General features: G+C 45.1%; 1 protein-coding gene across 1 annotated transcript in view; it reads left to right on the plus strand.

Moving 5' to 3' along the window:
* The window catches only part of Fhod3 (formin homology 2 domain containing 3), a 428818-nt gene that overhangs the window by 285388 nt on the left and 129283 nt on the right, over window positions 1-14147 (plus strand). Inside the window, 2 exon segments of the mRNA XM_059246707.1 lie at window positions 769-863; window positions 8423-8566. Of these exon segments, the coding sequence (XP_059102690.1) occupies window positions 769-863; window positions 8423-8566 (239 nt within the window).

Raw genomic sequence — 14147 nt, forward strand, 5'->3', positions numbered from 1 at the left:
GTGGCCTTGCACTTGACTCAATGGTCTTGAATGTACAGTGTTTTCTAGCTCTATCCCAGAGGCTGCAGAGAGCTCGTGAGCCTTCAGTAGTGGGGCTCACCTGGAGGAACCTCGAATCCCATGCCTTCCACAGCCATCCTCACTATATCTCCCTTGCCTTAGCTAAATATGTCTGCCACTTCTCAGATGTTGACTCTGTGCTTGTATCTATGTTTGTAGTTAGGTCTAGCTATTTCACAAGATTTTAAACCCATCAAGGGACATTACCCACCAGACTCTGTACCCAGCTGATACCCAGACAATATCTGTACCCCGATGGCTTAGAGGTGGCGTTCTTTTGCTCTAGACATGTTCTAGGAAGTGATGCCACTGTTACTGCTTGGAACTGATGAGTAAATCAAGGTCTCCACACCTTGCTCAGTGTTTGCTGCTGGCCTTTTAGTGATTACTTATGAAGGGTTTTAGTCTGCATCCCAAAAGTGTGCACATGAACAGACTTAAAACTGTGTATTTAATATAAAGGAGACTTCTCAAACAAATAGTTGTGGATACCGATAATGAACATGAGACAGGATAGTATATTGGTTGCTAAGAAATACAGTTTATTAGGACAGGCACAAGTCCAGCTCAAAGATGTGTCCACCCTTACACACACAGTGATGGAAAGACATTGCCATCCCAGGAGAATTCCTTGGTGAAACTTCAGTGTGATTGGGATAATGGATGTCATTGAATTGCTGTTTCTAATGGTTTTTACTTTACTCGTAGGCATCAAACCCTGGTCCAACATCATGGAAATCCTGGAGGAAAAAGATGGAGTGGACACGGAGCTATTGGTTTATGCAATGACTCTAGTAAACAAGGTTGGTTGAATTGTGCCCCCCTCAAAAAATAGGGGTGAAAGCCTTAAATCCTATGACGAGGGTCTTTAGTCTTTGGGACAACTCTAATCAAATATGACTGATGGCCTTACAGAAGGGGGAGGGGAGAGAGAGAGAGAGAAATATGAACACATACATGAAAACATGGCCACATGAAGACAGAGGCAGAGATTAGAATGGTCCATCTGTGAGCCTAGGATCAGCGTAAGTCCAAGGGGCTGTTACAGAGAACATAGCCCTTGATTTCAGACCGTAAAGTTCTGACATGTTAAGACACCTAGCTCATGGTAGCTAGTTGCACCAGCTGTAGGAAAATGAAAAACTGTTCCTCAGGAGCCACAACTTGGTGATTAGAAGGCAAGAGCAAGAACTGTAAGAGGTCATTTCATATCAAATCTCACCCTTAATGACATTTCCCCTTTAGAATTAGCAATTTGACTCAGAAGAAGTGATTCACAGGTCAGGAAGACACAAGGCTTTTTGTTTGTTGAACTCTGACTCTTGGGCAGAGGTGAGGATCCTGGAGGTAGATCCCACCTCCTTTATGTTGTCATGACCTCACCTATGTGCTCTTGTTACTTCTACCACATCCCTTTCTGGTCATCATCTTGTAAGACAGTTATAGTTCTTTAAGACTATCCTCAGAAGTACTGCTTGAGTGGCATTGGTTCCCAAGGTGACCCTGAGCAGACTATCTTGGTCCTAGTGTCCCTTCATTCAGATTGTCACACCCCACATCCCAAGCATCATTGTCACTACCCTGAGGATTTTCTTTAGACTTTTTGTTGACTATGAGTCTGTAGAACCAGCTACAGTGATGAGGAGTAAGGCTTTGGAAGGTTCCAGAATTTTTTGCTGAAATATAACTAGAGACCCGCTTCTCCTAACTAACAGAAGATGCAGTCTAAATATGAGGCACAGCTTCTGCTCAGTGGTAACATGTTGTATTCACGCTAAAAATGGTCAACTTTTTTCAGCATGCAGATGAGTGGCATGGGAGTGCCCTGAAGCAGATCCAGGATTCAGAACTTGCCATGGAGTCAACATTGTGCTGATAGAACAGATTCATCCAGGATTGGGGCAGGGTAGTGATAAATAGAAATAAACATTTTCAGATCATATATCGCAATCGATCCTGAATAAAAAATATATTCCAGCATAACACATCAAAACTGTAGGGGGAAAACATTTGAGAAAGAGATGAAGATGGTATTAATCTCTGGTTGATAAGAGTTATAAACTGAATGGTAGATGAAAAGTCTCAGGTCTGGGGTTCAAGAGGGACACAGATGGATTTTGGGGAGTAAGAAGTTTTTTAGAAGAGTTATTAATGTTGTGGGCAAACTGGCAATAACATGGTGGGAGCTCTTAGGAGAATTTGAGCCTTAGCACTAGGGACAGGCAGCAATATGGGGCTCTGAAGTAGAATCAGGCCTACCAGACAGGAGTGGAAGTCTCTGAGCTAGAGAGCCTGCAGCCAGACTCTGAGTCTCTAGCAGGAAGAAGTGGGACGCAGAGTGTGTGGCTATCTGTTGTCTGTTGATGTATCTGGGTCTGTAAACTCACTCCCCCACATGAGAAATCTTGGTACCGGAAAGTCTTTTGGCCAGATATCCACGTATCTCTCCAATAGGGTGCTTGCCTGTGTCTGTGATAGGCGAGGGGCTGCTGTAGGTACTGTGGCCTGGGCTGCCGTCTGGTCTAGATCCCAACAGTGGAGAGACTGGATCACCTAAACAAGAAATTTATTGCAAGTAGCAAGGGATGGCAATGTGAGATGTGTGGTGGGGAGAGACTAAAGGCACATTTGCAGAGGCTGAGGTAAGGGGACGCCTTCAGAAGAAAAGAGGAATTGCATGTAAGCCACTTTGAAACAAAGGCCTTTGGTAAGGGGGGCTTTAGTTGGTGTTAACTCATTGGTGGAGGCAGCTCACCTTGGGCAATTGTGGTATAACCAAATAGCCTCTTCAGAGTTCTGTGGATGATTCTTAATCTAGGCATATGGACATAAGTGCCCCTGCAGTGTGGCCCAGATGGGCCTTTTGCCTTGGATTTGACATAAATGACTCCATTTTGGTACTGACAGCTTTTTGTTTTATTTCGAGTTTACTTTGATTATTACAGTAAAAGATTGTAAAATGAGCTGGGCAGTGATGGCATACGCCTTTAATCCCAGCATTTGGGAGGCAGAGGCAGGCGGATCTCTGTGAGATCAAGGCCAGCCTGGTCTATAGAGCAAGTTCCAGAACAGACTCTAAAGCTAAACAGAGAAACCCTGTCTCGAAAAACCAAAAAAAAAAAAAAAAAAAAAAAAAAAGTTCTTAAATGAACTATTTAAATATGTTACTGAATAAAATTATAAAGGGTCTTGTTTGTAAAATGAAAATCTCAAAGCTATAGGCAGATGGCAAACTAGGAAGCTATTGGCCAAAAAACCCAATATCCTGAATATATTAATAAAGGTTTTTAAAGTCAACCATGAATACTAGATATACACAGTAAAGCATAATGACATTCTCCCAGGCTACATGACTGCCACCGGGGTAAGCCTGGGCCTGCAGCCCTAGCAAGTAAGGCTCAGCCACCCATCCTCAAAATACCAGCTCAAGAGTCAAGTCTGAAAAGCAGAGAGATGAAAAATTTAGCTAATATGGCCACATTGGGAAGAGGAGCCAATAAAGAGGTCAGTGGCCGACTATGGGCTAGTAACACAAAATTAAAGTTTAAACCAGGGGTGAGAGACATGCATTCCTGGTCAGGGTGTGGCCCTGCTCATCACTGACACTCCATTGTCTGGGCTCCTGCAAGCGACCATAACTATGGGAAGTCTCTACAGGAGACAAGTTCCTCCTCTGACAGCACCTGGGCTTCAGCTCTCCCTGAAGTTTGAGATTCCTGGAGAGTCTAAAATTCCTTGGGGGTCATTGTCAGGTAGCCAAAGGGAAGGACACAGTGTCCCCCTTTAGGACAGCCTCACCTCTACCATGACAGTTATATTTCTTGCTGCTGCTTTAAAAAAACAAGAAAAAATTCAAACAATGTCTCCCTATATAGTTCTGGCTAGAACTTGATGTGTAGAGCAGGCTGGCCTTGAACTCACACTGATGCCCCATGTCTGTCTCTGCTTCCTGAGTATTAAGATTACAGGTGTGCACCATGTGTGAGCAGGTACCTTCAGAGGCCATCTCTCCAGCCCCCGCATCTGTTTCTTTCATCTTAAGATTTTTTTTTATGTGCATATGGGAGTTTGTCTGCATGTCTGTCTGTCTGTGCAGCATGTGTGTGCCTGATGCCCATGGAGGCTAGACAGGTTGGCCCCTGGAACTGGAGTTGCAGATGTCCATGAGTAGCCATGTGGGTGCTGGGAATTGAACCTGGGTTCTCTAGAAGAGCAGCCTGTGGTCTTAACTGTGTGCATCTTTCCAACCCCTGTATTTACTTATTAATTGGGCATTTGCTGGTGAGTGCACAGCCAACTTTTATATGGTCATGACAGGAGACAGCCACATTTCAGATGGATAATCATAAGGACTCTACTTTATTTCTAATTCTGCTCATCAGCTTACTTGGCCGTGGGATTTGCAGCCTGTGTTTGAAGATGAAGCTTAGCTCTTTCCTGCCCTTTACAGTTACTGACCTTGATCTGTAGAACTCCGAACTCAGCAAAAATGAGCATTCCCTCTTGACCAGTGTTGTCTGCTGTTATCTTTCTCATTGGCAGACTGTGGCCACTTTCCTCATTGTGGCATCAGAGCGTGGGCACTCTGTTGTCATACTGACACACACCCTCTGTTGTCGACACTCGCCCTCTGCTGGACATGGTGACACAAACCAGAGACTCCTCGCTTGCTCATTCTTTTCTGGCCCTTCTGCTGTCTACCCAAGCAAGACAGTTCTCACCTTAAAGGGATACGAGTTTATTCTAGAACCAAATTGGAGTGGCTCTGGCCTGGGAACAGAGACTGAGGGTAATTCAAATTCCATGTTCAAGGTGGAAGCAGCTTCATGAAACTTTATAGTTTTTCATTAATCAAGGCAAGTTTGCAGTGTATTGGTAGGTACATCAGAAAGGTGGTTACAGCAAGATGGGGAAGGTTTTCTATAGGCCTCAGATGCTAGCTCATGACAGTCTTGGCTTTTGAGTTGGTGGAAGTTAGGGGTTTGTTAAGTTAATAGATTTCAAAGGGTTCTTGCCTCTTAGTCAGTTTTTGTCTATTAGTCTATCTATCTTTCTGAAAAAGAGGTAGGCAAGGAATGGCTATTTGGGGGGCTAAAGCTCGCTAAGAAAAGGTAATAAGCCTCTGGACCTGCAGCATGTCAGCCTCTCCATATCACTGCAGTTCTAGTAAACCCGTCAGTCTTTGCAGGCACAGCTTTTTCCCCTAGGAATTCTTGTTGACATACCTTATCTGTGCCTATCCTGACTAGTTTTTATGTCAATTTGACATAAGATAAGTCACCTGGAAAGAGAAAACCTCAAAAGAAGAATTTCTTTGATCAAACTGGCCTATGGCCATGTCTACGAGGGAACTGTCTCCACTGATGATTGAGGTGGGAGGGCCCAGCCCACTGTGGGCAGCACCATCCCTAGGCAATTGGACTTAGGCTGTGGATCCGAGACAGCCAAACATGAGTCAGAGAACAGGCTAGCAAGCATAATTCCTCTGTGTTTCTGCTTCATTTCCTACCTGGGTTCCTGTCCCAGGTTCCCTCAGTGATGGGCTGTGACCTGGAAGTGTAAACCAAATAGGCTTTTTCCACCCCTAAGTTACTTTTGGTCAGTGTTTTATCATGGCAACAGAAAAGCCAGCTAGGACAGTGCCTGCTCTTTACAAATGGAGAAGGTCCTGGGAGAGGTCGTTCCAGACACAACCATTCCTGGAAAAGCCCACAGACCACTGCCACTCAGAGTTCATTTTGTTTAATTGAATTGCAGTCATGTTTATGGCCCCAATGAGTCAAATGCACCAAGCTACCAAACAGAGTAGCAAAATGAACCCTTAATGTGAGTCTGGGAAAAACAAAAACAAAAACACAACACACCAGATTCTAAAGTCTGGGAAACTATGTTGCAAATTGGGTGGTTTCTAACTAGAATCAATTTCGACAAAATAAATGGTGGTATAATAACATGAATTTAAAAACTGACATTTCCATGATAAAGGCAGTAAACCCTAGTCTGCCTTGCATTCTGAGACCAGAGTAGCTTTTTTTGCTGTTGTTGTTTACCAGAGACATCAAGCAAACCCTCTACCTTTCTGCATCCCTACACGTGTCTTGAAAAGAATTGAGGGAAGGAAAATGTCAAAATGAGACTGTAACCTCCTCTGCCATAGCTGAAATCTTCCTGGGTAGAGCTCTTGCTTGGAATAGGGCCTCAGACTAGTCACCTCATAGAATAAGATGAGGATTGGGGAGGTAGCGAAAGGACCCCAGGGAGCTCTGGGAAGAGTCATTGCTTTATTAGGGCCTGGGCATAGTTAATCATGTGAGATTCAGGCTAAGTGGATGACTTTTTAAACATTTCATTTTATTGCTTTAAACATTGAAATGGCTCTTTCCCTTCTGGTATGTGGCTGTATGAGTTTTAACACACACAGAGAAGTGGATTGACTTCACAGTTAGGATACATATAGGTTCCATCTCCCCTAAAAATCTCACTAGTGTGTTTTCATAGACATCTTAGCCCCCAATCCATAACCCTTGGCAACCACTGATTTTCCAGGTACTATAGTCTTGTCTTTTCAGGGTCAAATGGATTCTTGTAGTATGTAACCCTTTGAAGCTGGCTTCCTTCTCTCTGTATAAAAACACACTCAGGTGTGTTAGTGTGTGTGTTAATAACTCACTCCCTTTGGGGGTATGTATGATTGTGCTGCACAGGTGCACCCCAGTATATTCACCCATGTGTCTAACTTATCCATTTGCCTGTGGAGGGGGTTGGAGGTCACAGTTCTTGCCTTCCACAGGTGACGCTGCGGAGTGTGGGAGCATGGGCTTTTTTTTTTTACCACACTGGCTTTATCCTGTATGAAGGTTTATCCTCTGAAAACCCAAGGAGAGACGAATTTCTTTGAAGACAGAGTTTGGTCTCTGACTAAACGCCAGTAAAGAAATGTTAGTGACAGATTTTGGCAAGACAAAGCCTGTAAGGAAACGGAGGTCAGGGATGCCAGATGTAAGGCAGCTGTGGGGTGTTCCCAGCCTCAGGAAGCTCATGCCTCAGGACTTTTCTGGCAAGGCCATGGTCTTTGCTAGCTGTAGGTGTCTGAGCACTGATCCTGGCAGGGGAACCAGGAGAGGCCCAGGTGGGAATGAGGTGGAGGTAGCTGAGCATATTAGAGCGGCAGCCTGGAAAAGGTGACTTGGTGTCTGGGATGTGGGACCTTCCTGCACCGGGGGAAATGCCAGGGTCCCACTGCAGCCTATGTGAACACTGGAGCGTCAGAGGCTCAACTCAAACTCATCTCAGAAAGCCCGCCAAACATGGCTCCTCCCCCAGAGATGCTCAAAAAGATGGAGTGGGGGGGGGCAGGGTAGGAGTTCTGCCTCTCCTACAGGGAGGATGCTCTCAGCAGGGTCCCGCTCAGAACAGAAGGAACCTTGAGAGTTAGTGCAAGCCCCTCGTCTTACATATGAGGGAGATGATGCTCAAGGAGGGGAGGAATTTCACAGGTGACCAGAAATGACTGTAGACTGGGGTGAAGCCCCACTCAGAGCCACCCACCCAGTCTCTAGCCTGGAATCTTGGGAACTTCTCTTTAGTCCCTAGTTAGTTCGCTTTTTGGCTCTTGCTTGCTGCTTTGAAATGTCTCATGTTTCCCAAAGTTTCATGGAGCAAAGAGAGGGTCTGCTGCGTTTGAATGGAAGAGAATCATCAAATTAAAACTCACACTGATATATTGATTATAATCGGAATTTCAAATCTAGAAGCATATTAAATTTCCACTGGCATGTGACAAATCCTACAAGCTTGGTCTCTTAGAGCAATGCACATTTATCATCTCACAGTTCCCAAGGGGCAAGCATCCAGACACGTCCTTACTGGGTTGTCTGCTCTGGGTCTTCCAAGGCTACAGTCAAGATGCTGGCCAGGATGGACTCGGGCAGCCTTTTGTGGTTGACTGCTGGACTCCTTTCCACACAGCTGCTCAGCTCATTGTGTCTTGCTCTTTCTTCCAAACCAGCCTGAGCTCAGGGAAGACCAACACCCTCTCTTAAGGGGTTTGCCCACTTACCACGGAGGACTATCTGATTTGGAACCTTGATGACACCTGCTAAATCCCTTCCCCTAGCTAGCCTAACAATGAGTGCAACAACACACCCACAGGAGCTCCCAGCCCCCATTTGGTTGCAGGGGCTCCTGCTGCACTGCACCCCCGCGGCAAGAGTCCTGAGTTCACTCTGCTCCCTCTCAGGAGATTTCCTCATTGAATGAATTCGTCGTGTGTCTTGCCCTGTTGTGGGTTGTTAGAATCGAGGTCTTCGTTGCCTTGTGACATTCTCCTAAGATATGGCTGTCTCCTGTTCTTCTCTTGCAGACCTTGGCAGGACTGCCAGATCAAGACACTTTCTATGACGTGGTGGACTGCTTGGAGGAGCTGGGCATCGCCGCTGTGGCCCAGAGGCACTTGAACAAGAAAGGGACAGACCTGGACTTGCTGGAGCAGTTTAACATCTATGAGGTAACAGAACGTGCCTTTTCTAAGTCATCCACAGCATCAGCAAAGGTCAAAGGGTGATGTCACCTGTCCTCCAGAGCAGGGTTCTAAGTGTGGTACAGGGGCTTCCACACCATGAGAATTTTCTAGAAATGAAAGCTTTCGGATCCTACCCAGGCCTCCTGAATCAGAATCTAAGAGTGGGGCCAGAAATCTTGTCCCAACAAGCGTTCCAGGAGACCCCAATAAGTGCTCGAGCTTAAGAACCTTCGACACAGAGGAAACTCAGAGCTATTCTGTTTTGAAGAATATGTGCTCTGTTGTCAGTATCTATACTCAAGGAAAAATCAGGTATAGAGACAGGGTCAGAGAGGAGGAAGGAGAGGGAGGGAGAGAAAGCAAGGGGTGCACTCTTCTGCATAAAGTGTAGTGTGAAGTGGAAATTCATGAGTATTCTTGGAAAAACCTCATCCCCTATTTTAAAGACAGAGTCTCGCATAGCCCAGGCTAGCCTCAGACTCCACATGAGGCCAAGGGTGACCTTCAACACCAAATCCTCCTGGCTTCACCTCGCAAGTGCTAGGGTTACAGGTGCATGCCACCATTCCTAGAACAAAAACAGTGAGATGCCTCATAACATTGTACTTTCTTCTGTGTTTTCTCTTGCCTTATTAGAGTGCTTTTATGTTTGCTAGGGTATGTCATAAGGAAAGAAAAATCAAAACTGAACATTGAACTCCACTGCTTGTCTTTATACCATGTGATATCACTTAAAATACAAACATGACAGTATTTTGTAGGCAGGGTTGTCAAAATTTTCCTGGCTCATATTTGGAATCTGCTGTTTGCAAATATTGTCAGTCATATCAGGACAGAGGAAACCGTATTAGAATTACCCATTTTTCTTTTGTTTCTGGATAAGTGTGCATTCTACCAACACTCTGTCTTCATCTGCCTGGTCAGCAATGAAGGAATGGCTGTAAAAGGAATCCTGAGCTTCTCTGTCTGTCCACACTGTTCTGTGTTAGCGTTCAGCATAAGTGATTGGCTAATATGGGAAAGTAACAGGGTTGGAAAGGATGAGAAACTCCCTTCTCTGTATTCATCTACAAATGTGCTTTACATGGAAGCAAAGCTCTCAGGATCGCTCGGTGGTGGGTACTGCTGATTCCCCACTTCACAGTCTGCCTAAGTTAGGCTTGTACATGGCACCAATCTCCACTGATGCCTTTGGTGGTTCAGTTACACTCAACTTGCCCCGTTTCTTGCATGTGGAAATTGGGTCATTTGAGGAGCCTTCCTTTACCTTCTTCTCCACCCTCTGTGGGGTTCTTTTTCCCAATTCTTCAGCTGGCAGACTCCCTAAGTGTCACCTCCATGAAGTCTTGCTCCCTGTTTCCCACTGTTCATAAGCAAATGTCTCCATGCCTCTGTCCAGCAGTTCTCGTGACAACCCTGTCAGTCACTTTGAGCTACTCTAAGTCCTACGCCCCATGCTGCTCTCTAATGCCGGGGCCCAGCACAGCTGCCTAGAGTGCATGAAGTGCTAGGATGACAGCCTCCCGTGAGCATCACGCATGTGTATGACGGTGTCGCCAGGCATGAAGTTGGGGAAGTATATGAGTTATTCTGATGCCCAAGTGGTAACTCAGGGTAACAATCACATGCTTTAGGTAGCAGACAGAGTCTGGATCCTCATTCCTATCTGAAAGTTAATGCATTTTAGAAAACATTTGCTGACATAGGCAGCCAATTGTAAATATATGCAAGGAGAGCAAGAAGAATCTACATGTAGAGCCAATACTTTCCTCAAAAAGACTTGGAATTTCTCAAGTGCCTGCAGAAAGTGTGGGTGGACTTCTAGGGTGCTTCCTAATGGGGCAGGATGTCTGGTGGCCACATGTCTCAGGCTTTCCGGGACAGGCCTCATTTCGTGTAATTCAATTCTACTTCAGAAAGGTGATTTGATCCACGTTTAATTAAATTCATTGAAATTGTTTAGCCACGTGTGATTTTTTTTCAAATACATAAATGGTCAAAATAAAAAATCTTTTGTCAGATCATATGTGTTAACTTTGTTTTAAAAATATTCTTTTTGTAAGGGGAAAGACATTTTGCCACTGGAGACTTCTGGCTGGTAAATAGCTGTTACTTTTAAAACTTGTTAACAAATGGTTCCCCTTCCATAAGAGCTTTCCATCTCATATATGGTTAAAAATATGTATCAGTTATCTTTTGCTGTGTAACAAACATACCATGATCAACTGGTATTAAACAATACTCACTGTTCTTGGTTCTTGGAATCAGAAATTTGGCCTGGCTCAGCTAAGACATTTTCAGGTGGTTTGGCTGCCTGGTGGCCTTACTGGGCCTGAAAGGTCCCACTCAGGTTTGATCAGCTGGCTTTCAGATTGATTTGGGCTCTTGTCTAGGCCACATGTGATCAGCAAGCTAGCTCCCACCTCTTCACAGGATAGCAGCATTTGTGAAAAGCAAGACTAGCACGAATACTTCCAGGGTTGGTGTCATGTTTACTGATGGCCCATTGGCCAAAGCAAGTCACATGGTCAAGCCTAGCCTCTGTGTGGGAGGGGATGACACAGACTAATGAAGCCGCGTGAGCATCCATAACACTGTGTCGTGGCCACAACTCTGCTATCACACAGTCTCTTGTTGAAATGCTGTGACACGGACACGCACCTCACGTAACAGCTGAACTGAATTGTGTAGGTGTGAGACAGCAGTGTGGAAAAGGGTCACACCTGCTGTGAAGACAGCTGCCCGTCACGGAACACAGTCACATTACGATAAAAACTCAGAGAAATGGTAATGGTTTTGAGCCCCATTAAAAATGTTCCAATTGCTCAAAGCAAGTTACACCACTAAGCTTAGTCTTGAGGCGGGAAGGGATGACACAGGATGGCATGTAAGTCACCGGAGACCTAACACTATGCAGTCATCAGTGTAGCTCACTGGTAGAGCATGCGCTTAGCATGCACAGGCCCAGAGTTCCCTCCCACCAAAAATTAGTATTTGATAATATTAAGAGGTTATTGTGTTAAGTAGGGCAATAATAGGGTAGTTATGGATTTAGCAATCTTTTTAGGTGTATATGTTAAAGTATTTACAGATGATAATGATATAGTCTTTGATATTTCATTGAAAAATTAGCCATGGGGTTGAAGGCAAAAAAGTGAGACGTAAATGAGCAAATGTTGACTCTGAACTCATACCTGTTAGACTACTGTGGGTGACATACATATCACACAGTTTGTGCTCATCTCTGTCTATTGTGTGTGTCTGAAATTTCCACAGTAAGAGAGGCTTAAAACGCTGTGAAAAGATTCCCAGTGAAACCACCCACCTCTGGATATTTACTAAAAAGCAAGAGAATCAAAGATATCAGCAGCCTTGTACTAGCTGCAGCATAATTCACTGTAGCTCCCTTCTTATTTACAGAGGCTTGTTAACACGGTCCAGGCTGTCCTTGCACTCTGAATCCTCCTGCCTCAGCTCCCAAGCTGCCGGGCTGTACCACCACACCCGGCTGCACCCCTCCTCTTCCCCTTTCTCCCCCACTTTGACAAGTGTTTGGTCGTGGATCTGAATTTGAGCTATTCCCGAATGAATTATACATCATAGGTTGCCTAGATCATGGCCTCAGATTCTTCTCTTCACTTGAACTTTCTAGTCAATCTCCCTTTTCCTTGACATGGGGCAGTGAAAGTGACTCTCTGCACACTGTTTCTTGGGAAGGCACTGTGAGTGGAATGTCACTTGATCCTTGGACCTTTGAGGTTAGACAAGGAATTAGAAATATCTGAACTGTGCTTTGGACCCACTCATATCACTGCAAATGTGTGCTTAATAAGAAACAGTCAGCACTTCAGGTCAGGGGAAGTTCAAATGGCCTAAGAGTGTGCTGTCAGAAATGGAGGGAAAAACCAGACTGGAAATACTGAGAAGTGCTGCCGCTGGTGAGGAGTTCTCCTTCCCAAACTTGCCCACATGGTACCACTAAGTTGAGGTGATGGTTGTGACTCGCCAACACTGAACTTCACTTTTAATATCTGTGCTTCCAGACGGGACGCTTGAGAACAGGAATTTCCAGTGAGATTGCGCAAAGATGAGCCGTGGGTGGACTCATCGGTTCTTGCCCCAAGCTTTTAACAGTGTGTTTGGGGATGAATTCTAGGGAAATAAAATGACCAAAAGATTTTCAAATTATTTTCATATATCTGAGCACTCGTTATTAAATATGTCTATAACTTAGATAGGTCACACTGAATCCATCTGATCTAAATGCTGGGGCTGGGGGAAGTAAGGAGTGAAGGGTGGAGGTAGATGACATGTTGTTCATCAGCTGTGTGTCTTGGGTACTGTTCTTCCTGTCAGGAGCTGTGAAAATGTCAGGTGATCACTCCTGTGGAAGCCAGCTTTCCTGTGCTGGGGAACACAGAACATTCTCAGCTCTCGATCGCTCTTATTTCTCCATTCCCTCACTGGGCAGGATTAAATTGTAGACATCTTCAAAACAAGAAAACCTACACAGGTGGAGATGCATGGGACCACATGACTCCACAGTTGCTTAGTCTAACAGGCTGCGAGGCATAGTCAAGCCTGGTCCAGCTGGACTGAAGGTTGTCTACCTGGTGGTTCTGTGTGATAGAAGAGTTTGGGGAATTTCTGACATCTTCCTCTGTGCTTGGGTCAGAGGAGGGTATCACTGCTTGAGTACCATCCACAGAGAAGCTTCCCTCCTTTGATATCTTGATATCCTCCCAAATACAGCTATTCTCAAGAAGGGACCAGAGAGTGTGTGACTTGCTACAGGTCACAGCTAGTTCATTAGAGGCAGAACTGATGTGCACACAAAGGTCTGCTAGACCCCAAAGGAAATGCTCTTGCTGTCTAGGTTTACAGACAGTTCACATGAAAACCAAACTAGACCACGATATAAAATGCAGATGAACAAAGCCCATGGTGGAGAACAGTGAGAGAGGCCGAGAAGCAGAGCTTGCCACCAGAGTAAGCCAAGGTAAGTGTACACTGGGAAAGACCGCAAAGGATACCAGAGCTGGAAATCCTTAGAGTGTGGAGAATGATCAGAGCTGGATATGCAAGGCCTCTGCCCGAGGAACCACACAGACCTGCATAAAGTAGCCTTTGGGTATGGCGCCAATTGGCCCCTGTTTCCCCTCTAGAACCCAAAATGGCAAAAAGTGTTAGTCAGTTCTCTGTATAAATTTTTTTTTTTAAGAGGAAATTTTTATTCCAAAAATTTTTAGGATGCTTTGTATATGGCTCCCTAGGCTTTTGAACTCAAATCCTCAGTCTTCACTGAGAATGCCAGGTTCCTTCACTCGCCAGTCCCAGATCTCTCTCTCTCTCTCTCTCTCTCTCTCTCTCTCTCTCTCTCTCTCTCTCTCTCTCTCTCTCTCTGTGTGTGTGTGTGTGTGTGTGTGTCTGTGTGTGTGTGTGTGTTTGGAGACAGGGTCTCTCTGTAGCCCTCACTGTCCTAAAACTCACTATGTTGGCCAGACTGGCTTCAAACTCACAGAGACCCACCTGCCTCTGCCTCTTGGGTGAGGATATTTTTAAAAAG

Source organism: Peromyscus eremicus, chromosome 19 (assembly GCF_949786415.1).
Source record: "Peromyscus eremicus chromosome 19, PerEre_H2_v1, whole genome shotgun sequence".
NCBI lineage: Eukaryota > Metazoa > Chordata > Mammalia > Rodentia > Cricetidae > Peromyscus > Peromyscus eremicus.